The 24947-nt window shown below is 50.7% G+C and overlaps 3 protein-coding genes across 3 annotated transcripts; 1 reads left to right on the plus strand and 2 right to left on the minus strand.

Annotated features, from left to right (window-relative positions):
• Nucleotides 1–5753: 5753 nt before the first annotated feature.
• LOC128901439 (olfactory receptor 14J1-like) lies at nt 5754–6635 on the minus strand (the record flags this gene model as incomplete). Its single annotated transcript, XM_054183448.1, has 1 exon — nt 5754–6635. A coding segment is annotated over one exon (882 nt), but the record flags the coding sequence as incomplete, so codon positions are not given.
• Nucleotides 6636–12654: 6019 nt separating this feature from the next.
• On the minus strand, nt 12655–13893 carry LOC128901402 (olfactory receptor 10AG1-like). Its single transcript, XM_054183358.1, has one exon. It carries the CDS (start codon nt 13891–13893, stop codon nt 12655–12657), a length of 1239 nt encoding a protein of 412 aa, XP_054039333.1.
• A 387-nt stretch (nt 13894–14280) lies between these two features.
• Nucleotides 14281–23116, plus strand: LOC128901403 (olfactory receptor 14J1-like). The gene is made up of 2 exons (XM_054183359.1): nt 14281–14349; nt 22124–23116. The coding sequence occupies exons 1-2, from the start codon at nt 14281–14283 to the stop codon at nt 23114–23116; spliced, it is 1062 nt and encodes a 353-aa protein (XP_054039334.1).
• Nucleotides 23117–24947: the final 1831 nt, after the last annotated feature.

A 24947-nucleotide genomic window follows, 5' to 3' on the forward strand; every position in this document is an offset into this window, starting at 1 on the left:
ACAAGCAAGTGGTGCACCCGTCTTTGGAAGAATCCAAAAGTGCAACCCAGGGAACCCCAGGCTGCACAGGCTCACATCGGTGAGGAGCGGGCCATCAGTTCGAGTCCTTTTGGGTGATATTTCTGGGCACCAACAACAGAATGTGTCCAAAACCCATCAGCATGGACTTACCAAGGATAAATCATGCCTCGCCAACCTGATTGACTTCACGATGAAGTAACTGCCTTTGTGCATGAGGGCAACTCTCACCACGTTTGTCAATAGCAATAAATTGGGAGGATTGTTTGTTTACCAGTTAATTTACCAATTCTCAACACAGGCAAAACAGGCCCAACTTGGGAAAATTCATTAAATTTATTTCCAATTGATTGTAACAGAATAGGACAGTGAGAAAGAAAACACAACTAAAAACACCTTCCCCCCTCCCTCCCTTCTTCCCAGGCTCAACTTCATTCCTAACTCTTCGTTTCTGAGCTTCCCCAAATGTGGCTCCTTCCCACTGACTGCAGTTCTCCACAAACTGCTCCAGCGTGGATCCTTTCCACGGGGTACAGTCCTTCAGGCATGGACTGCTGCAGTGTGGGTCCCCCACAGGCCACAGGTCCTGCTGCAAAACCTGCTCCAGCATGGGCTCCTCTCCGTGGGCAGCAGGTCCTGCCAGGAGCCTGCTCCACCGGGGTCCTCCATGGGCTGCAGGTCTAACTCTCCTAAAGGAAAAAGGCCAGCCCAGCACGGCTTCTCTTCTGGACCAGACCACAAGAAGTCCCGGAGGATGGCTGTTTCCTACGCCCATGGGACTTGAGAAAACTCAGTGTTGATAATACTCCAGTGTTTTGGGTATTGCTGAACAGAGCTTGCACGGTATCAAGGCCTTCTCTAGTTCTCACTCTGCTCCCTCCAGTGAGTAGGTGGGAGGTGAGAAAGAAGTTGAAAGGGGACCCAGCCAGGACCGCCGATCCAAACTGACCAGAGGCATATTCCATACCATATGACCTCATGCTCAGCAATAAAGGCTTGAGACAGAGGAAGAAGACGGTGAAGTTTTTGTTGTTCAAGGAGTCTGCTGCTTGGAGACTGGCTGGCCATCAGTTTACTTGTGGGAGGTGGTGAGTGATGGCATGTGTTTTGCTTGTTGAGGTTTTCTTAATCTCTTCTCTTCGCTTATTAAACTGTTATTGTGTCAACCCCAAACTTTTCAGACTTCATTTCTTCCTTGTCCCACTTGGGAAGGGGGAAGAAAGTGTGAGTGACTGTGTGGCTGCTGGGCTATTGGCTATTGGCCAGAGTCAACCCACCACAGCAAGGAAATTTCTGATAGCTGGGAGCAAGTTCAGCGGTTGGCCACCAAGATGCTTAGGGGCTGAAGGGGAAGGGCCTTGTTTAGCCTGGAGAAGGGAAGGTCTCGGGGACCTCATACCAGCCGGTCTGTCCCCACGGGGAGGTTTTCAGGGCCAAGAAAGGAGTTGAAAATAAGAGTGTTGAACTAGCCTAGCCTTTAAATCATTTCACATGGGATGGTTCTGCTTCCCACTTTCAATCATTGGCACCCAGAAACCTCAAGTGCTTTTCTTCCTCTCCTCCCAAAACCTGACCAAGTGATATGGAGAAAGCAAGCAGAAAGGCCCTAGGTCTCTGTGAATTAGCTGGGGTCTGGCACTCGGAGGGCCGTTCAGTGAATGTCAGTTATTTCATGGTACACCAGGTAAAGAATCAAGCTGGGAAGTCAGCCTGCAAGACCAAACCAACAAGGTCCATGGACAGGCAAGGCTGTGTCTGGAGACCTTTACACCTACAGCATAGATCAAGCTGGGGCTGAACCTCAGGCCTGGGCTTAAAGGGACTCCTGGGCTGATGGACAGAGGTGTGGGTGGAGGCCCCATGTGAAGCTGGTCAGGGCCATGAAGGCCTGTGGATGTTTTCAGGGCCCTGTCACTGTTTCCATGGGAGCCCACCTGCCAGTGCCCTCAGTAGGCCTCCTTCCCTACTGTCCAGGGTCTGTGCTCTGCTGCTCTCCTTCCCTGTTTCCCTGGAGATCTGGGAGACCACAATTTTACGGTCACTACAGCCAAGGCTGAGACTGGTCTTCGCATCTCTGACCAGCTCTTCCTCTTTTGGGAGTACCAGCTCCACTTGTGCCTCAGACTGTGTGGCCCATTTGGCAGCTGTGCTAAGAACCATCAGCATGGACTCACCATGGGTGAATCAAAGAAAAAAGCAGCCTACAGAAGGTGGAAGCAAGGACAGGTAGCCTGGGAGGAATACAGAGAAAGTGTCTAAGCAGCCATGGATCACGTTAGGAAACTAAAGCCCAGATAAAGTCAAATCTGGCCAGAGGCATCAAGGGCAACAAGAAAGCTGATTTTCAAAAAGGGAAAAAAGGAAGATCCAGGCAACTACAGGCCAGTCAGTCTCACCTCTGTGCCTGGCAAATCACGGAGCAGATCATCTTGGAAACTATGCTAAGGCACCTGCAAAATAAGGAGGTGATTGGTTACAGCCAACATGGCTTCACCAAGAACAAATTGTGTCTGGCAAATTTGATGGCCTTCAATGACCGGGTTATAGCATTGGTGGATAAGGGAAGAGCAACTAACATCATCTGCCTGGACTTGTGCAAAACATTTGACATTGTCCCGCATGACATCCTGGTCTCTAAATTGGAAAAACATGGGTTTGACCAATGAACCACTTGTTGGACAAAAATCTGGCTAGATGGTTGCACTCAAAGGGTTGCAGTCAATGGCTCGATGTCCAAGTGGTGAGCAGTGACCAGTGGTGTTCCTCAGGGGTTAGTACTGGAACCAGTGCTATTTAACATCTTTGTTGGCAACATGAACATTGGGATTGAGTGCACCCTCAGCAAGGCCGCCGATGACACCAAGCTGTGTGGAGCAGTTGACAAGCTGGAGGGAAGGGATGCCATCCAGGGGGACCTTGACAGGCTTGAGAGATGGACCTGTGTAAACCTCATGAAGTTCAACCAGGCCAAGTGCAAGGTCCTGCACACGGGTCGGGACAATCCCAAGCACAAATACAGGTCGTGTGGAGAATGGCTTGAGAGCAGCCCTGAGGAGAAAGACTTGGGGGTGCTGGTGGATGAGAAGCTCAACATGAGCCAGTGATGTGCACTCGCAGCCCTGAGAGCCATCCGCATCCTGGGCTGCATCAAAAGCGTGGCCAGCAGGGGGAGGGGGGGGATTCTACCCCTCTGCTTTGCTCTGGTGAGACCTCACCTGAAGTACTGCGTCCAGCTCTGGAGTCCTCAACATAGGAAGGACATGGACCTGTTGGAATTGGGGTTGTTCAGCCTGGAGAAGAGAAGGCTATGTGGAGACCTTATAGCAGCCTTCCAGTATCTGAAGTGGGCCTACACGAAAGCTGGAGAGGGACTTTTTACAAGGGCATGAATTGATAGGACGAGGGGTAATGGTTTCAAACTGGAAGAGGGTAGATTTAGATTAGATATCAGGAAGAAACTTTTCACTCTGAGGGTGGTGAGACCCTGGCCCAGTTGCCCAGAGAAGCTGTGGCTGCCCCATCCCTGGAGGGGTTCAAGGCCAGGCTGGACAGGGCTTGGAGCAGCCTGGGCTGGTGGGAGGTGTCCCTGCCCATGGCAGGGGTGTGTGAACTAGATGATCTTTAAGGTCCCTTCCAACTAAAACCATTCTATCATTTTATGAAATCATGCCTTGCCAATCTAATTGCCTTCATGATGACATAACTGCACTTTTGCGTGAGGGGAACTCTCACCATGTTTTTAATTTACCAGTTGCTGTCATGTGCAAAACGGACCCAACTTGGGGAAATTAATTAAAAGTGACAGTGAGAAATAAAACACAATTAAAACCACCTTCCCCCCTCCCTCCCTTCTTCCCAGGCTCAACTTCATTCCTAACTCTTCTGCCTTTGCCCCAAGTGGCACAGGGGTTTGTGGAATGGGAGCTGCAGTCAGTTCATAACACTTCGTTTCTGAGCTTCCCCAAATGTGGCTCCTTCCCACTGACTGCAGTTCTCCACAAACTGCTCCAGTGTGGATCTTTTCCATGGGGTACAGTCCTTCAGGCATGGACTGCTCCAGTGTGGGTCCCCCACAAGCCGCACGTCCTACCAGAAAACCTGGAGAGGCATGCTGGAGTGGATGTCAGGTGGACACAAAGTGATGAATGGGGTTCCCACAACTAGAGTAGAAGCTGCAGTCCCTGAGGCCAGAGAGAAACAGGCCTTGGCTGCGCAGCCCTGGCAGGAGAGGGGTTTGCTGTCCCAGGTTTCTCTGAAGCAATGTGGGACCCGTGACAGAGGTGGAGCTCATCTCCAAGAAGGCCAAGGTGCTGCTGAGAAAGTCCCTGGGGGAGGACAGCTTGTGATCTAGCCACACAGTGGACATCGTCCTGGGCGCTGACTGGCTAGATAGTGGCTCTGCGGAGAAGGACCCTGGGGTCCTGGAGGACAAGCAGCTGAGCATGAGCCAGCAATGCACCCCCGTGGCAAAGGCCAACAGCCTCCTGGGCTCTTTAGGAAAAGCATTGCTGGCAGATGGAGGGAGGTGACCCTTCCCCTCTACTCGGCTCTGGTGAGGCCACACCTGGAGCGCCCACGCCCTGCACAACTTAGCTCTACACTGATGTTTTCCTCTCCCAGGCTTTTACCAGCCCATCCCAGCTGTTCCTCGGCTCTCCCCAGACCCCTTGCCCCCTCCTCTGCCCAGCCAAGCACAGCTGCCCGGTCTGGGCTGGTCCCATGGCAGTGCCCACCACAGTTGCTGCAGAGCTCTTGGCGCTCATCCCCAGCCCCAGCTCCTCTGAAGGGCACAGCAGCTCCTGTGGGGCAGACAAAGAGCTCAGCCTCCCCATCAGCCCCAGGCCAGTGCTGGCCCCACGGGAACAATTTAAACAGGCTAGTCACTCTCTGCCCCTCCTGCTATCCTATTTAGGTGAACCCACAACCCTGACTGAGTTTGCCCCCTCCTCTGCTCCCATCAGCCCCACTCCCCAGGACAGCACGACACTCCTAGCCCTGGGGGTCCTCGGGCAGCTCCCACACCTCTCCCTTTCCCATGCCTACTGGGTCCCGACTGACTTTCAGGGGACTGCAGAGTTCTTGTTTGTGCATACCTCAATTTAGTGTTTTGCTTGTGGGCGACTTCACCTCTGTGGGTGTTTCACCTTCTGTGTCTTCATTCATCCACAGCTCAGGGCACGTGGCGAGTCCCCATCCTCTCCTCACACATCCAAATTCATTTCCATAGAATCTGCTGTATGCTGTAAGTCCTGACACATATGAAGCAGTCTGAGGAGTTAATCAGGAGCTCATGCACCATCTCCACTACCAGTGGACACAAGAAGAGAGCCTTTAAAACCAGAACATTTGGTCCAACGGAACCCAATAGTACAGTGAGCTTAACCCCAAACACAGGGAGAACACAGGGAGAAGAGACTCTTTGAAAGACCAGTTCCTTGGACATTTTATTGGCAGCACCTTTGGAGGAAACACCTAGCCTCCAGGCACTGCACCTGGGAGATGCCTTTTTACTGAAGAGCTGCTATTAGACAGGTCACCTTTGACACAGTGTTGTGCAAGGGTCAGAAACAACTGGATCAAACCTCAAGACAAGTAGTACAAACCCAGAAAATTATATATAAGCAGGATTATTGCAAGAGAAAAAAGCAAGCTTATTGCCTAACATAAAGTCTAGGAAACTTGCGGAGAAGGCAGACAGGTTATTTTTGGAAAAAGAACTTCCATTGAGCCAGTTTCCTTAGGGCATCCTTGAGCTCCTGGTTCCTCATGCTGTAGATGAGGGGGTTCACTGCTGGAGGCACCACTGAGTACAGAACTGCCACCACCAGATTTAGAACTGTGGAGGAGATGGAGGGGGGCTTCAGGTAGGCAAAAATGCCTGTGCTGACAAACAGGGAGAGCACAGCCAGGTGAGGGAGGCACGTGGAAAAGGCTTTGTGCCGTCCCTGCTCAGAGGGGATCCTCAGCACGACCCTGAAGATCTGCACATAGGACAGCACAATGAAAACAAAACAACCAAAGCCTAAACAGGCACCAACCACAAGAAGCCCAGCTTCCCTGAAGTAGTAGTCTGAACAGGAGAGCTTGAGGATCTGGGGGATTTCACAGAAGAACTGGCCCACAGCATTGCCCTGGCAGAGGGGTAGGGAAAATGTACTGGCCGTGTGCAGGAGAGCATTGAGAAACCCAGTGCCCCAGGCAGCTGCTGCCATGTGGACACAAGCTCTGCTGCCCAGGAGGGTCCCATAGTGCAGAGGTTTGCAGATGGCAACGTAGCGGTCGTAAGACATGACAGTGAGAAGATAAACCTCTGTTGCAGCACAGAAAAACAAGAAAAAGACCTGTGCAGCACATCCTGCATAGGAGATGGCCCTTGTGTCCCAGAGGGAATTGGCCATAGATTTGGGGACAGTGGTGGAGATGGAGCCCAGGTCAAGGAGGGCGAGGTTGAGGAGGAAGAAGTACATGGGGGTGTGGAGGCGGTGGTCACAGGCGATGGTGGTGATGATGAGGCCATTGGCCAGGAGGGCAGCCAGGTAGGTGCCCAGGAAGAGCCCGAAGTGCAAGAGCTGCAGCTCCCGTGTGTCTGCCAATGGCAGGAGGAGGAACTGGGTGATGGAGCTGCCATTGGACATTTGTTCACTCTGGGCATGAGGGACTGTTGAAAGAGGAGAAGACCTTGGCAAGTTAAGGCAGACTTCTTTGGGCCCATCCTATTCCATTTCCCAAAGTTTTCCCCAAAATGACTTCTCTTTCCTCAGAATAATTTCATTCATATCTTTTTGCGAGATCAGCTTTGTGCTGCTGAGGGCAGTATCGTTGCAGGGGCAGAGATTCAGTTGTTGATTTCCAATCCTCCCTGGATTATTCACTTCTAAGAGAAACAGATTTGGAATTTCAGTGCCCCCTCCTCAACTGAGAGATGAATTTCTCTGTCCCATCGCCCACCCAGACAACCCGGAGTAGAAGATTGGAAGAACAGGATCCTTCCCTTGCAGGTAGCCCCTGCCGTGCTGTGCTTCTTGAAAAATCTCCAGGGAACGTCCTGCAGTGATCTGCAGCTGTGAGCAGCCCTCACCCACGCAGCACCCTCTCAACAGCAGGACCCTCCCCTGCCAGCGGTTGCTCTTTCTCCAAAGCTTCTCCCCACATGCCCATGGGGGTCTCCCTGGGCAGGCTGAGAGCTGACCCTGGCAGCCGGCAGAGTCCCTGCCCCGGCACACAGACCCATGGGGTGCAGGGACCCTGCTCAAGGACAGCCCTGGGCACCCCTGCCTGCACACCCTGGCTTCACGGCTATTCACATTTCATAACAAGACCCCTCCTCCCCCTCCGCCTCCTTACAGATCCCATAAGCTGTGGTTGTGCCAGCTTTAGGAGATGCCTCCAGGAACTCCACCTGCATTGCCCTGCACCCAGAGGCTTACTGTGCCAAGGGCTGCAAGGATTTCTCCTCCAGTGAGCTCTCAGTCATCCTCCCAATCCTGACACCTTTAAGCAATCTCTCTGCCTCGCTCATCTCCCTGAGACACCCAGGCACCGCCCTCAGCCCTGCTGCGCTTGGCAGAGGAGCTGCTCCTGGGCAGAGCTGTCTCTCTGAGGCGTTGCCCGCTTGCCGTGAGCTCCCTCCATCCCAGGAGCCCAGCCCAGCTCAGACGCAGAGCACCAGCCCAAGGAGTTTTAATGACCCCTCTGGTGGGATTGATGCCGAGTCCATGAACCTCAGACACTGAGAGGAAGCTGAAAAAACCTCTCAAGAAGTCAAAGTCAGGTTCAAACTCCAAAGTTTCTTGGAGTGTTAATGGGTCCCACTGAGGGACACCACTGAGATGTTGTCCCCAGGGTCCAGTTAGAGCAGAAACTGGAGGCAGTGATGACAGGTCGAGAAAAGCAAGGTGAAGGTGGCTCTGATGCTGAGTAACCCTGGATGTGTTTCATTAGTGCAAAGGGCCAAGGCCCGACCCCATCGCCCAAAGGGCCAAGGCCTGACCCCCAGCCCCCAGGAAGGGAGATCCTGTCCCTCACTCCTTCCTCAGGGCTCTTCCTGGCACAGTGTGATGTGGAGATGTGCAATGCCAAGGCCAGCACTATGGTACGACACCTCCCAGGCTCTGAAGTATGGACGAGGAGGCAATGAGACCCCAGTGCTGGAAGGATAACTTGACTCCTCGTAGGCATCAGTGGCAGAGACAACAGCCATAGCCCAAGACATGAAAAGGTTGACTCTGTTAGGGGCCTTTCAGCTTTGCTGCATCCCTGTGTCATCTCCACCACAGGCTGTCCTACGGTGTCCCATCACCCCTGCCTCTTTCCCTGCAGGCTGCAGTCATCCACCCGGCTGCGCCACCTTGCTGTCACCTTCCTTTGCTGAGATCTCTCCATCCTCCCTGGCTCTTCCCTGAAACACAAAGCCTTGGGCTGATCCAGACTCTTTCTGGGTGGCGTGTTGCACCATAGCACTGCCCTTGGAATGACATTTCTTTCTCCTGGTGTCCAGTCTGCACCTCCCCAGCTGCATGTTGGGGCATTATTTCTTTCTCAGGCTGTTTTCCACTACAAAGAAAAGCTCCACCAGCTCTGAAAGCACGCCTCAAGCACACTCAGGCTACTCCTGTACTGTCCTCAGTCTCCACACCACTGAGCCCAGGGCCCTCAGCCTCTCGAGTCCTGCTGGCCACGCTATTCCTGATACCACCATTCGTTGGGCCTGGCCATCGCGTTGGTTTTTACCCAGCAAAGCGTACACCTGTCCAAGCCACGGGCAGCCAGTTTCTCCAGGAGAACGCTGTGGGAAATGGTGTCAAAGGCTTTACTAGCCTCCAGGTAAAGAACCTTCACAGCCTTTTCCTCATCCACCAAGCAGGTCACTTTGTCATAGAAAGAGATCAGGTTTGTCAGGCAGGACCTGCCTTTCATGAACCCATGCTGACTGGGCCTGATCACCTGGTTGTCCTTCATGTGGCACATAATGGCACTCAACATGATCTGTTCCATGACTTTCCCAGGCACTGAGGTCAGATGGACAGGCCTGTAGTTCCCCAAATCCTCCTTCTGTCCTTTCTTGTGGATGGGCATCACATTTGCTAGATGCCAGTCAACTGGGACCTCCCCAGTTCACCGGGACTGCTGGTAAATCATGGAAAGTGGCTCACTGAGTGCTTCTGCCAGCTCCTTCAGTACCATCGCGTGGAGCCCACCTAACCCCATAGACTTGTGTACATCTAGCTGTTGGAGCAGGTCCCTCACCATCTCCCTTTGGATTACGGGGGCTTCATTCTGCTCCCTGCCCCTGTCTACAAGCTCAGGGGTCTGGGTACTCAGGGAACAACCCACTCTACTACTAAAGAAGGAGGCAAAGGCGGCACTAAGTACCTCAGCCTTTTCCTCATCTTTTGTCACTATGTTACCGATAAAGAATGGAGATTCTCCCGAGTCCTCCTTTTGTTAATAGAGTGTTTATAGAAACTTTTCTTATTGTTCTTAACATCCAAATTCAGCTTAAGTTCTAGTTGGGCTTTAGCCTGTCTAATTTTCTCCCCACATAGCCTTACAACATCCTTGTAGCCTTCCTGAGTGGCCTGTCCCTTCTTCCAAAGACCATAAACTCTCCTTTTTTCCCTGAGTTGTAACCGTATCTCTCTGTTCAGCCAGGCCATCTTTTTTCCCTGATGTCTCATTTTACAGCACATGGGGACAGCCTGCTCCTGCGCTTTTAAGACTTTCGTCTTGAAAAATGTCCAGCCTTCCTGGACTCCTTTGACCTTCAGGACTGCATCCCAAGGGGCTTTGTCAAGCAGGCTCCTGGAAAGACCAAAGATTGCCCTCCAGAAGTCCATGGTGGCAGTTCTGCTGACCACCCTCCTTGCTTCTCTGAGAATTGAAAACTCCATAATTTCATGGTCACTATGCCCAAGATGGCCTCCAGCTGTCACATCCACCACAAATCCTTCTCTATTTACAAACAACAGGCCCAGCAGGGCTCCTTCCCATGCCAGCTCCCTTACCAGCTGAAGTATGGACGAGGAGGCAATGAGACCCCCAGTGCACCATTCATGGTATGAAATAATCCTGTTGGCCAGCCTGGGTCAAATGCCCAGGCCTCACTCCTCCTCGTACCTGCACCTGTCAAGGCTTGAAAACAACAAGACCTTGAATACCATGTAGCCTAGCTGGCTATAAAGTAAATATTTTCACGAATTTAGACACTAGAATCTTCTAAGAGTGGCGTTTTCCCAGACATTAGAAGAGAAGTTAGTCCTGTGTTGCTCAACCCAGGACAAGAAGCACTTCAGCTGGGCTACTGGTCCTCCCACCTCTTTGCTGGAAGAAGGCTTACCTTCTACCTGACCATTCCCAGGCGCAGCCATAGTTTCTAAGCCATCAAAGACCCTTGCCTCTCTGCTGCTGGATTCATCCCCTTTCCCCTTCAAATCTAGTTTAAAGCCCATTTGATGACCCCTGCCAACTCCTGTGCAAGGATACTTTTCCCCTTTGGAGACAGGCGTACCCCATCTGTCTTGAGCAGGCCTGGTGTCATGTAAACCATCCCGTGATCAAAAAAAACAAAGTCCTGCCACTGGCACCAGGCTCAGAGCCAAGTATTGATCTTCCAGCTCTTCCTGTTGCTTTCCTCATCCTTCCCTGTGACTGGGAGGACCGAGGAGAACATGACTTGCAGTCCTGACCCTTTAACCAGTCATCCCAAGGCCCGGAAGTCTCTCTTGATCGCACTTGCATTTCTTGTTAACAGATCATCTCTGCCTGTCTGAAAAATTAGTAGTGGGTAATAATCTGAGGGTCTTACCAGGGAGGGAAGTTTTCTTTTTATATCTTTAACCTGGGCCCCAGGGAGGCAGCAGACTTCCCTGAGAAGTGGGTCTGTTCTGTATATTGGGCCTTCCATTCCCTTCAGGAGGGAGTCACCTACAACGATGACCCATCTTTTTTCCTTAACTGAAGATGTTTTGGTGCGAGGTGTAGTCTGACTTAACCTTGGCGACACCTCTGTGGACACTGAATTATCTTCCTCGTCATGATTGAGTTCCCCTTGCAGAGCCTCCTACTTATTTTTCAAGTGTACCTGTGAAGGTGGGGGAGTTACTAGGGAGACACGCCTGCTTCGCTGGGCAGAAACATGTTCCTACAGCCCCCTCTCCTCTAAGTTACCTTTTTCGGCTAGGCAGAGAGAGGACAGGGAATCGTCTGTCCATCATGTGGACTTGCATATGTTCAGGTTCCTCAGGTGGCGGAATGCTCGGTGTTAATCTGCCTTTGATCCCGCTCTGTGCATATCTGACTCCAGACCTGGAATCCAGTTCCTGTCCATCATTGAGTCCAGTCTGGGACCTCCCCAGTGCCTGCCGGTGACGTCATCCTGCTAGCTTGATACAGTTTTCTATATACTGTATCTATTTCATTATTTCCTCTTTATTTTATTATGAATATTTCACTAAAGTAGTTTAGTTCCTTCTAAACACATAAATCTCTTTATCTCTCTCCTTCCTCTCCTCGGAGTGAGAGCTGGGGGAGAGCATCTGTTGTCCATCATTGGCCAACCCGGACTAAACCAGGACAATACGGAAACACACTTCAGTGCTGCATATGCATTTGGGCTAAAAACCCCACTGAGCTAGTTTTCCAGAGACAGTTTCAGAGTGGCAAAGCAGATTCAGCACATAAATGCTTGTTTTTGCTGGGATAGAGTTGATTTTCTTCACAGTAGCTGGTCTGGGGCTGTGTTTTGGATTTGTGCTGGAAACAGCGTTGATAAGACAGGGATGTTTTAGTTATTGCTGAGCAGCTCTTACACAGCACCATGGCCTTTTCTGCTCCTCACACCAGCCCACCAGCAAGTAGGCTGGGGGTGCACGAGAAGTTGGGAGGGGACACAGCTGGGACAGTGGACCCCGACTGACCAAAGGGATATCCCTTACCATGTAGCATCATGCTCAGCCATATAAATCTGAGGGAAGAAGAAGGAAGGGGGGGATATTTGGAGTTACGGCGTTTTGTCTTCCTGAGTAACTGTTTGGTGTTATGGAGCCCTGCTTTCCTGGAGGTGGCCAAACACCTGCCTGCTGATGGGAAGTAGTGAATGAATTCCTCGTTTTGCTTTGCTTAAGTGTGCGCCTTTTGCTTTACCAATTAAACTGCTTGCTCTCAACCCAGGAGTTTGCTCACTTTTACCCTTCTGCTTCTCTCTCCCATCCCACCGGTGGAAAGTGAGTGAGCGACTGTGTAGTGCTTAGTTGCCGGCTGGTGTTAAACAGCAACAAACTGAATCTCCACCACTCTATGGGACCCCATTCTGGTGCTGGACTGTCCTACTGGTGACTTTTTTATCTTTTATATTTATATCAAGTTAGTCAAGAATTACACAACTCAGAGCAAGACATCATAGCAGGGGGAGATGCTTTGAAGCCCTTCATACCTTTGAACGTTTTTAAGGTGATTCCATGCAGGGACACTGCAGAAGATAGCCCATGGGGTCTTGCAAGCGATTTCTCAAACCTGAGGCTGGTCATCTTTCATCATGTGTATCAATTTCTGGGCATCACTGGCTACTGACCATACTTTGACTATTTCCCTTTAACATTATTTGGTCAGACACAGCTTGAAGTAGCTGTTTGCATTAAACTATTCAGGGGCACTGAAGATGCTGTAGAGTACAAAGATACCGAGTTGGGATGCGACATAGGAGGAATGCTTCAGGACACTTTTCCCCTTCTTGAGGAGGATGAAAGCCAGGCTGGACACATGGTTTTGTTTCAGCGGATATGAGATGCCTTTCTTTAGGCAACCATGTACCCCAGTGGGACTTTTGGGACTATTTGAGAGCATTTTACATACTCTGTAGTACCACTTTGTCCATAGGAGTCTCTTCAAGGCAATTCTCACTTCCTTATTCCTCAGGCTATAGATGACAGGGTTAAACATTGGGGTCACAATTGTGTAAAACAGGGCAAGGTATTTGTTGGTGTCTACAGAATCCCTTGACTGTTGCTTTAAGTAGACGACGGTGGCTGAACCATAGAAGAGTGTCACCACCGCGAGGTGTGAGGAACAGGTGGAAAAGGCTTTGTGTCTGCCCAGAACTGAAGGTATTTTCAGAATTGTCCTGATAATTTTAATATAAGAAATAACTATTAAGGAGAAGGGAAAGATTGCAAATACCAGGATGATGGTGTACAGCGTCACTTGGTTCCAGAACGTGTACAGCGTCACTTGGTTCCAAGCACAGGCCAGCTCCAGCACAGGGGGCACATCACAAAAAAAGCGATGAAGGTCATGGGATGCAAAGAAGGGCAAAGTGAACACCCAGTAGGTCTGTCCTACTTGCACTGGTACGACAGCCACCCACAACCCCACCACCAGTCTGATGCAGAGACCCCTCCTCATGAGGAGAGGGTAGTGCAGGGGGTCACAGATGGCTATGTAGCGGTCATAGGCCATGACAGCCAGGAGAAGGCACTCAATGCTGCCCAGCAACACCAGGAAATACAGCTGGGCAGCACAGCCAATGAAGGAGGTCCTGCCATCCTCCAGCAGGAAAACCACCAGCATTTTTGGCAGAGTGACTGATGTGTAGCAGATCTCCAGGAAAGACAAGTTCCTCAGGAAGAAATACATGGGGCTGTGGAGGCTTGAGTCCACCACTGTAATGAGCGCAATCAGGCTGTTCCCTGTGAGGACCATGAGGTAGATGACCAGCAATACTGTGAAGCACAAGCCCTGCAGGCTGGAGTGGTCAGAAAATCCCAGAAGAATGAATCCAGATCCACTGGTGTGACTCTCCAGGCCTTTTCTTTGGGGCATTTTTCCTGCACAGAGCAATTCAAACAGGCTCTCAGAGGATGCTGGTGGCCTGTCCACCATCACAGACACTTCAAGCCTAGAGAAAGACTACAAACATCAGCATACGCGCGATTGCAGGATTAGGCGAGTTTGACCAAGGTATGCATGAATGTTTGGAAATCTAATGTGGGTCGCTTGCGGAGGGGAGGTTTGTAAAGAGAGAAAACAGAGTCCTTGAGCCTGAATGCATGGGTTGTTTTTGTCATATGGGTAAAAGAAACTTGACTTTCTCCTTTAGAGGTGATTTTATTAAATAGAACACCTGGTGAAAGATGAGAGAAACGGAAGAAAAGAGACAAATACTAATGCCTTTAAGAACAGCCTTGCTTACGTTCCTTGTCCAGATCTCATAAGAGGTGCATTTAATGTAAGAACATTAAGAAGGAATAGGGTTAAAAGGGGGGAAGGATGAAAAAGGGGAAGACAAAGCACGGCAAGGCTAGGCAAGGAGAGGCAAACAAACCAAAGCAAGGCAAGGTATGACTTGATTCTTAGACCTTAGTGAGAGAGATTAATCCCAACGCTCCTCACGTGGGAGAGCTCATCCCCTGACGCTGCGTCCACACACAAAGATCTGGAAGACTATCTTAGATCTGAATCATCAATTTTTACCTAGTGAAGGGTGAATCCCATCAGAAGTAACACAGGCTTCTCTCTGCCAAAGAATCCAGTGACACTGATGCATCCATGGCACATTTAAACAAGACAGAGAAGCAGCAGTTTATGCTTAAATTACCAGTTTTCAGGGTGCTAAAAGACATTTTTGTGCAAGCAAGAAAACTGCTTTATGCAGCTTTCAATCATAAGGAGAAGAAAGTGATTAAAAGCATGTGATATCCCCATGACACCCAATTTTCCTGGACAGGTCAGGCGTCTATAACTTCTGAATAAGTCCTGAATAATTCAGCGTTCCCAAACCTGCTGCTCTGTCACTTGGATTTCTGACAGCTTACAAATGCAGCCGAGGGCCCATTCACTCTGATCCCAACCCTGCAAGCCCTTGCAGAAGCAGAGCAGTGCTCTTGCTGCCTGGGGAACTCAGCCTTCCCTTCACATTGCCCCCCTTCCCAGGGCAGAAAGGCTTCTCACTGGGCACACCTGAAGGGCATCAGCTACAATCAAGCAGCACCACAACAGCCAGTGGCTTCTTATGGAGAAGGGTCTCAGCTGAGAGATGTTTAGGAATCTCAGCTTGAGGTTCAGGCAGAGGGCTGAGGGTGATGACTGTGTCTCTCCAGCTCTCCCTAACTCCCTTTGAGAAGTCTTCTTAAGCTCTGATTAGAAGGGCAGCAAGTCATAAAGCATGTGACAAAAGCATTTGGATTAGCCAAGTGAAAAACATAGGGCAGTCTCCTCCAGAGAAATTCAGAAAACCACGGGGTCCTAATAGTTTGATTCTTTTTCCAAGGCATTCGTGCCTTCTCCCTGTGAGTTTTGTCTATCTCATAGAGAGATAGATTTCAATTCAAAATTTCCAAGATACTGTTAGGGTTTGCGTGAGGGAAAAGTCACAATGATTGTTTTCTAATCTATCTACTTATTAATATAAATGTACACAAAATTGAAATGCTTTATAAAAAAAAAGAAAAAAGCAAAACTGTGTGATGCCCACTTTTATTTTAAATTAAGTCTTTAACTCAAAGCAACCATTTGACTGCAAATTATCCACATACCAGCATTTCCTGCTTGTTTCAAAACATCCTCAAACATACAGCCTGTTATTTTTAGCTCTCAGATGTCTCTGCGCTTGGCAAGACCACAGGTAGAGCACAGTTCAGGCCAGCTTTGCTCACGGGGAACTGCCCGAGGGCAACTTCTGTGGTGACTCTCTGACGGGCAGCGTTTCTCAAAGCTGAAGGAAGCCCATTCCAGTGAGCCCAGTCCAGCTGGACAGAGGACTGCAGCTGCTGCTGGCAGTAGCTGCACTGCCACGCTATCTCAGCGTTTCAGGGCACGCCAAAAGGGATTTACCGTTATCAGGAGCCAACAGGCAGGAACGTGCTCCTCAGTCTGTGATGCTGCAGGAGGCAGCAGTGGCCCCTTTTCCTCTCTGTCATTCCCCTGGAGACCACCTGGATATTGTTCTCTGGACACCTCTCTGCCACTCTCACCTGGTCACAAGTCAGTTCATAAGCAGCCTCAGGACAGCAGGTGGGCATGTTGGTGCTGCCACTGCTCCTCCCTGGACACCCACAGCACAAGGAGCAATTTTATAACGACTGTCAGAATCATGGGTGTTAGCCTGATTAACAACTTCCAGCATAACTCCATGCCTTTAAAAATAGAGAAACTGAAAAATGAGATTTAGCTGCTGAAAGGGAAACTGCTAAACTTGTGGAAGGGGAATAAAAAACAAACCCCAGAAACCCAGGGAAGCAGAAAAGAAGCCAATTCAATCTGGGTTTACCTCAACGGCGCAGCAACAGAAAAGGCTTCTCCACAGCTCCACTTCTCTGCGTTCAAAACTGTGCCTGTGCCCCACGTTATCCCCATGTTAGACAAAGTTTGCCCTGAGAGGCTGAACTCACACTGTTCCTGCTGTCTGCATGATGGTTCACATCCAGAAGGGGCCTGGAGACAAAGCTTGTATTTGAGATGCGTGCATGAGAAGGAAAAAAGGACTGGGTCATGTCACCACACTGCAAATCTCTGTATTTGTGCAGATTCATTTCACCCCAATGCCTAAAACCTGGTTGAGTGATTCTTACCACAGCTGTCTTGGGTGGCTCTGTAGCCAATAGCACAAATAACCCCTTCCAGTGGGAAGTACCTCCTGCCCTTGTGTGAGGTTAATGCACTCCCTGATTTCTCTGAAGCCCTACATATAACCCAACAGCCTCCAGTCTGTCCTTTTGGGTTACCCAACAAAGTCAGGATTAGGACAGTAATGCCATCTCTCACCAGGACCAGATGACGGAATAGTCAGAAAGACTATGAAGAACCTGTGCTGTGGCTTGGAGCAACCAGGCGCTATAGGGTACTTTCCTCCAGTCAGAGCTGTAAGATTGAGATTGGGGTCAGTAGAGCTACTCCAAGCTGTCATTGCATGAGAAATATGCCATCCACAGCCTCGATATCTAGGTAACTCAGCTCTTGTCAGAGTCAACGGAGAAACAAGGAACATTGTCTATGAGAACTGAAAAATGGTTCAGCTGACCCAAGGGTCTGACTTGGGTGACACAAAATGGTGCCTCCAGCCTCCAGATCATGAGGAAGCAAAAGGCAACTGCTCAGGCCTTGAGCCAGCACTGATACCAGATTTCATTCCACACATGCTGTTGGCCATGCGAGATGGGTTAAGAGAAGTGTTAGGTGAGGGTTAGTTAAGGTTCACGTTCAGGTTTAAATTAGAGCTAGAGTTCGGATGGTTTAGGGTTAGATTTCAAAGAGGTTGGGGTGCGGTTACAGTTAGAGTTGAGGGTTATGACCTGGGGTTGGGGTAGAGCTAGGGTCAGGCAATGATTAGGGTTAGGATTAAGATAAAGTCGGGGTTATGTTTAGGGCAGGGTTAGGTTACGGTTCAGGCAGGGTGGGGTTAGGGTTAGACACCTGCTGGACAGTGTGCGCCTTCCCGTGCTCCCCTTCCAGTGAGTGCCACGGTCATTAAAATCCCTGGTAAGACCTGGTGATTCTTTGGGTTTCTTGAATAAGCCTTTCTCTGCTTCCTTACCCTGATTGCATGTGCTTTGTCTCCTACCAGGATGGCACACTAACAGGCCTCTCCTCTGATCCTCACCCACAAAGGGCTCACCCAACCTCTTGTACATCCCATAGAGGAGCTCCATACATACAGCAAGATCCTGCACATGGAGGGCATCTGTTTCCTTACCTTCCTGGCCTGTCTCTCCTGAAAGGCCCATATGCACCATGGCAGCACCACTAGTGTCACATCCCACTCTCAGGAAAGAGGGGGGGTAAGTGACTCAGATTTGTAAATCCCCAGTGGCGTGGACTAAGGTGAGATAGATCTCAAGGTCTGTATACAAACATTTATTAGTTTCCCAAAATGATTAGTATAGGTCTTAACCGGTCCACGATAATGAGTTAGGTATATGACAAATTATGGCAAGTGGTGGAGTATACAATGTGTTAGTTAACAGCAGATAGACAACAACTTATGACAAGCAGTACTTAAGGTCATTACTTAACAACTCTAACCATTAATTACTCTAATTGCTACTTAACAACTCTAAGAGAAAAGAAAAGATAGCGGGAAAAGATGAAGAATTCACCAATCCCAGTTTCAGCGTTGAGCCTGCCAAAACTCAGGGCGGGGAGGGGGATCTTGTAGGAGTGCTTTTCTGTGAATCCCCCCATCATACTCATCTTCCTCCCCTTTTATGTTTGCTGAATTAGCATGGCCTGCCCCACTCGTTATGGGGCAGTTCCATCTCAGATGTCTTCCCCTCCCAGGTGACGTGTAGCATGATTTGGGTGGGGAGAGAAGAACTATGGTCATACATGTTTAGCCTGATCTCTACAATCTTCATTAGCATATGCAGGGTGTGCGCTTTCATATGTATTTCATGGATAATGAAGCAAAGGTCACTTCTCAGACACAATGGCCTTGAGAACTGAGAACTAGCAAGCTCACCACATGAGTGACGGTGGCTTCACAAGACAGTTCTCCCACACTTTCAGGTGCCAGGAGTATGAGCCTTATCAGTTCTTTGAAGGCCAGGCCTGCATTATTCATTTCCTTGCGAGTGTTGGAGGCTTTCCATTGAAGGCTTGGAGGGCCTTCTGTTCCTTGGTCAGGGAATTTACAGTCTGTCTCTTACAACTAGCAGCCGGAGCTTTCCCAGCACTCCTCACTATTTCTTCCACCAGTGTCAAAACTCTGTGGTAGTACATGGGACTCCAGCTCCTCTGCTCTGTGCCCCAGGCTGAGGGTGTTGGTGCACTTTTGGTCTGCATCCCCTCAGCTGTAGCACTGGGGCCAAGCTCAGCCTTGTCACAGGCAAACCCAGGAGCAAGTCCCCAAGACCCAGTACGTGCAGTGCTTTGCATGAGACCAGAGACGTGCTGGAGGGGACGGAGGGCAGCAATGTGAAAGCACCAAAGGAGAAAATCCTGTTCCCCAAAAGGCCAGAAAAGCAGGGCTGGGCTCCATAGCCCTGGTAGGAGAAGGCTTTGCTGCTCCTAAAGGTCTGTGGTGGAGGGGAAGTTGATCTCCAGGAGGACAAGGTGCTGCTGAAAATGTCCTTGGGTGTGGAGATGCTGTGATCGAGGAGCACTGTGACAATCAGTCGCCTCTTCCTTGATTGTATCACTAAGGGGCTCAGCAAAGGATTATTGGAAGAACGAGCAGAGTTTGGGAGCAGCCAAATGAGTTGAGCCCTCAGTGTGATGGGCTTCTTGTTCATGACCTGCTCTGCATCAGCTGAGTGGAGATGGGTCAGACTGGGCCTCACTGCAGTGGTGGGTTTCGGTTGCTGATCGACAGAGACCAAACCTGCCTGGGCTGCCACATAGGCTTGCCCAAAGGAACCAAATCTGCAATGCTCTCTGGGTTGTCTGTCATGCATCTGCTCTGATCAGGAATGGCTTTCCTGTAGGTGCTCTGCTGTCCCTGCCAGCAACCTGCAGTTGTTCTGGAGGGCGCTGGCATCTCAGGTGGCACAACAAGCCGTATGTGGCCACTGAGGAGCTGTCCTGAATTAGGTTGAGCAATGGGGGAATGTCCATGAGACACCTGCCATTACAGTCAGTGGAGATCTAGGAAATACAGCTGGTGGAGAAGAGAAAGAGAGGGACTTAGCTGCATTTGATCAGCTGACTACCTCTGTGGGTGCTGTGGATGTAAGGAATATTGAAGGTTTTATCTGTCCAAAATGTAACATCTACTTTCATTTCCGTCTACCAAAGGAATTCCTCACCAGGCTCCAGGATGTTGCCCCCAGATGCTGCCTTGTGTCTCAGCATTGCTGCATTAGGGCTTGCAGTCACCTGCACATATCCTGGGCAAACTCTGGTGTCACCTCAAATGTCACCAGGTGTTCCCACCTGAACAACTCCCTCACTCTCCATCAATTAGCAAGGGAGTGGACACAAACAGCTCACTTGCAGGTGCTCATCTTGTGCACACCTGAACTGAGGCAAGAAGAATCCCACCTCCTGCAGGTTTGTGGCAGGAATGGGAGGGAGCTGAGTCCCCTTCTGGCCCCAGGGCTACAGATCAGGATGAGATGCTTCAATTAACTTGGCTGAATTCCTTCCCTCAGCAGGAGGCACAAAGGTGATGACTTCCTATCCCTGCCTGTGTGTCCTGCAATATGACAGGGAAAGAAAATATGATTCTTGAGACTCCTTGTTTTCCGGATATGTGAAATGAGAGTGCAGGAAGGAAAAGCTTCTCCCCAGCTTAGTGATGACTTCATCTTGTTTCCCAGCAGGTTCCCCTGGAGCCCCAGGGACACCTGGAGGGAGCCCACAGGGGGCAGAGAAAGGGCTGCCTTGGGCTGGTCCTCTGCTGCTGAGCTGGGCTGGGCTCCTGGGATGGAGGGAGCTCATGGCAAGCGGGCAGCGCTGCAGAGAGACAGCTCTGCCCAGGAGCAGCTCCTCTGCCAAGCACAGCAGGGCTGAGGGCACTGCCTGCAGGCACCCGAGAGGAGCCAGGCACAGAGAGGATAAAGGCAGCTGGGAGTGGGAGGAGAGTTCTGAGATTGTTCTTGGGGAAATCTTCACACCTGTTGACACAGTCAGTCTCTGGCTGTAGGGCAATGCAGGGGGATCTCCTGGAGGGATGTTCTAGGGTGTGCTTCCGAGCAGGGATGCCCTGCTGAACCATCGCAGCGACAAGGAAGGAGGGCTGCCTTCTGCGAGGGACTGTGGCAGGGTTTTGAAGACAGGTGGGTGTGCAGGCAGGGGTGCCCAAGGCTGTCCTTGAGAGCAGGGTCCCTGCACCCCAGGGGTCTGTGTGCCGGGGCAGGGACTCTGCTGCTTGCCAGGGTCAGCTCTCAGCCTGCCCAAGGAGTTCCCCCCCGAGCTTCTGTGGGGAGAAGCTCTGGGTAAAAGGAGAGACTCCCCTCAGGCCAGGGTCCTTTGGATCTTTTGAGAGTGTGCTGTGTGGGTCAGGGCTGCCCACAGCTGCAGATCTCCCCCAGAACACTGGCAGAGGCAGCATTTACAGAGGAAAGTCAAGACAGTGGCTGCCTGGAAGATGAAGACATTGCAGGGTCTGTGCTCTCAGCTGTCTCCTGAGGGAAAGGAGCTGTCACTGTTCCACTGAGGGATCAGCAGATCTGCCAGAAACCGCACAAAGTGCCTTCACCCCCTCCTCTCCCTACACACAGCACCAGCAGCACCTTTGCTTCCAGCATCAGGCTTTCTCTCATCTCCTCCTGAGGAGCCACAAAGAGGGAGATGGCCCTGGGCAGTGCCCTGCTGCCAGGAGGGGTCTGCAGGGCAGAGCTGAGCCCCCAGCGGGTGGGATGAGCTGTGGGAGGAGTGACAGGGAGGCGACCTGGGCACAGAGCAGCAGCTCCTGGCAGGGGCAGCTCCAGGCAGCAGAGACATGGGCAAGGGTTGGGGGGAAACTGCCAACATGGACTGGGGGAGGTGGGGCTCAGGCAGCTTTCCTTCGGTCCTTCACTGGAGATGTCTTCTGGGCATTGTCTGCTGGGCAATGAACTGACTCTCCCCTCAGAACATGTCATCTCTGGGACCCCAGACTCTCTGCTTTGCCTGTCCTGCTGGCCTTGCCGGCTGCTCCCAGAAAGGCAGAGCTCTCCTGTGGGATCCTAGGGAGGGCTGAGCCTTTCCTTGGGGGTCGGCACTCTGCTTGCAGAGTCCTTTGAATCTCTCTGTGAGGGGTTGTGTCCTGCTGTCTCCAGCACAGCTCTAACTCTGGTTTGGGAAAGAGAAGGATTTGTATATTTGTCCTTTCAAACAGTGCTCCGCTGTTCCCTCATGAGTTCAGTTATTTCTTTGGGGTTTTTTTTTAAGTGGAATTTGTGTGTGAATTCATCGTCAAGGCAGCACAATCAGAAGCACAGGGCAGATGGAAAAAAGGCTGATGGACACTGCAGCTCTCCTGACTCTGCACTAAACCACAGAGATTAGAGCCCTGTGTCCTGTCCTGTCTCAAGACTCCACAATTTCAGTCATAAAAATGAGGATTTCTACCCCTCAATAGAACAGTCACCAGATGTGATAGAAAATCAAAACCACATCATCTCTGAAAAGCAGACTGTCTTTGCTCTAAGGCGTCTGTCCTCATTTTTTTTCGTTTTTTTCCTCCTTTGGACAGAGCCCCCATGCCAAGAAACAGCAGATGTCCAACAGCAGCGCCATCACCCAGTTCCTCCTCCTGCCATTCGCAGACACACGGGAGCTGCAGCTCTTGCACTTCTGGTTCTTCCTGGGCATCTGCCTGGCTGCCCTCCTGGGCAACGGCCTCATCATCACCACCATCGCCTGTGACCACCGCCTCCACACCCCCATGTACTTCTTCCTCCTCGACCTCGCCCTCCTTGACCTAGGCTCCATCTCCACCACTGTCCCCAAAGCCATGGCCAATTCCCTCTGGGACACCACGGCCATCTCCTACACAGGATGTGTTGCACAGGTCTTTTTTTTCCTTTTCTGTGCTGCAGCAGAGTTTTATCTTCTCACTGTCATGTCCTATGACCGCTACGTTGCCATCTGCAAACCCCTGCACTATGGGACCCTGATGGGCAGCAGAGCTTGTGTCCACATGGCAGCAGCTGCCTGGGGCAGTGGGTTTCTCAATGCTCTGCTGCAAACGGCCAATACATTTTCCCTACCCCTGTGCCAGGGCAATGCTGTGGACCAGTTCTTCTGTGAAATCCCCCAGATCCTCAAGCTCTCCTGCTCACACTCAGACTCCCTCAGTGAACTTGGGCTTATTGGGGTTAGTGCCTTGGTTGCTTTTGTTTGCTTTGTTTTCATCGCGCTGTCCTATGTGCAGATCTTCAGGGCCGTGCTGAGGATCCCCTCTGAGCAGGGACGGCACAAAGCCTTTTCCACATGCCTCCCTCACCTGGCCGTGGTCTCCCTGTTTCTCAGCACTGCCATGTTTGCCTACCTGAAGCCCTCTTCTACCTCCTCCCCGTCCCTGGACCTGGTGGTGGCTGTGCTGTACTCAGTGGTGCCTCCAGCAGTGAACCCCCTCATCTACAGCATGAGGAACCAGGATCTCAAGGATGCCCTGTGGAAACTGGTGACTGGATGGTTTTCAGAAGCTGCAGAGTGTTCATGTTCTTCAGCATATGACTCATAATGTAACTCATTATAGGCCCAGCCTTCCTTTATTAGTTTTTGTTGTTGTCGTTGGGTGAGATTTTTTTCTTTTCTTTCTTTTTTTGCCTATGATAATGTTGTCCACAAAGAATTGTGGACACCCCACTTTGACTTCATTATAATCTACCTCACCGGTATGACCCAGTGACTATGTGAACGAGGATCTATACTCCTTCTTTAATCAAACAAAGAAATGTATTTGCAGTGACTTATCTGTCTGACACCCAAGCATCTAAAACCGAACTAAATGTTGTTCCTCGCAATTTCCCTACCAAGTTAGAGGGGAAAAGAAGGACATAAAAAATTCCATGGAGAAAGGGCAATAGGACAAGCATGGAGTCTCCCATAGCTATGGAATGAGGAATGTTGCCACCTCTTAGACAAATCCCTTCCTTATCTCCCTTATGATCTGCATGGTGTGTGCATTTCGGAACGCTCTCATCGTCATCATCACCATCATGCGGGAAAGCCAGCATCTGCACACTGCCATGGGCTTCTTCTTGAGGTATTTGTCTTCCCTGGAGATGTGCTACTGCACCACCACCCTGGCCCAGCTGATGGCCAGCTTCATGACTAGGGAAAGGACTATGTCTGCTCGTCATGGCGTTAGTACTCTTTTCTGCACCTTTGCCATGTATGCCGTGTTTATTACTGGTGACCACATCCTAGGATCAGCATTGGTTTCTGTGCCACCCTCTGCTCTCTGAAAGGCTCATTGACTGGCAGGTCGGTCTCCAGAGGGTAGCTGCACCTTCGCTAGGGTGATTTCTGTCATCTGCGGTAATCATTTCAGTCGTGTCCCAGATACAGATTCACAGAATTTTCACAGAATTTTCACAGAATTTCAGAGTTGGAAGGGACCTCTAGAGATCATCTAGTCCAACTCCCCTGCTAGAGCAGGATTGCCCAGAGCACATGACTCAGGGCTGCATCCAGGCGGGTCTTGAAAGTCTCCACAGAAGGGGACTCCACAGCCTCCCTGGGCAGCTTGTTCCAGTGCTCTGTCACCCTCACCATAAAGAAGTTTCTTCTCATATCTGATCAGAACTTCCCACGTTCCAGCTTGTGCCCATTACTCCTCGTCCTGTTACTGGGAACCACTGAAAAGAGTCTGGCTCCATCCTCCTTAAGCCCACCCTTTAGATACTTGTCAACATTAATAAGGTCTCCCCTCAGCCTTCTCTTCTCCAGGCTCAAGAGTCCCAGCTTTCTCAGCCTTTCCTCATAAGGGAGATGCTCCAGTCCCTCAATCATCTTTGTTGCCCTACGCTGGACTCTCTCCAGCAGTACCCTGTCTCTCTTGAACTGGGGAGCCCAGAACTGGACACAGTGTTCCAGTTGTAGCCTCACCAGTGCAGAGTAGAGGGGGGGAATGACCTCCCTTGAGCTGCTGGCCACACTCTTCCCTATGCAGCCCACAATTCCGTTGGCCTTCTTGGTGACAAGGGCACATTGCTTGCTCGTGGATGATTTACTGTCTACCAAGACCTCCAGATCCTTTCCTTCAGAGCTGCTTTCCAGCAGGTCCACCTCTAACCTATACTGGTGCCTGACATTCTTCCTCCCCAGGTGCAGGACCCTACACTTGACCTTGTTGAACCTCATTAGGTTCTTCTCTGCCCAGCTATTCAGCCTGTCCAGGTCACGCTGGATGGCAGCACGGCCCTCTGGGGTGTCAGCCACCCCACCCAGTTTGGTATCATCAGCGAACTTGCTGAGCATACACTCTGTCCCCTTGTCCAGGTCATTGATGAATACATTAAACAATACTGGTCCAAGTATTGACCCCTGGGGGACACCACTGGTTACAG

Source organism: Rissa tridactyla, chromosome 25 (genome assembly GCF_028500815.1).
Source record: "Rissa tridactyla isolate bRisTri1 chromosome 25, bRisTri1.patW.cur.20221130, whole genome shotgun sequence".
In the NCBI taxonomy this organism is placed as follows: Eukaryota; Metazoa; Chordata; class Aves; order Charadriiformes; family Laridae; genus Rissa; species Rissa tridactyla.

Excerpts from the sequence above, each read along its gene's own strand:
- LOC128901403 (XM_054183359.1), top strand. The coding sequence starts at position 14,281 with ATGAAAAAGGGGAAGACAAAGCACGGCAAGGCTAGGCAAGGAGAGGCA. Across the intron at positions 14,350-22,123 it reads ACAAACCAAAGCAAGGCAAG|AGCCCCCATGCCAAGAAACA; the intron begins GTATGACTTGAT and ends TCCTTTGGACAG.
- LOC128901402 (XM_054183358.1), bottom strand. The coding sequence starts at position 13,893 with ATGGTGGACAGGCCACCAGCATCCTCTGAGAGCCTGTTTGAATTGCTC.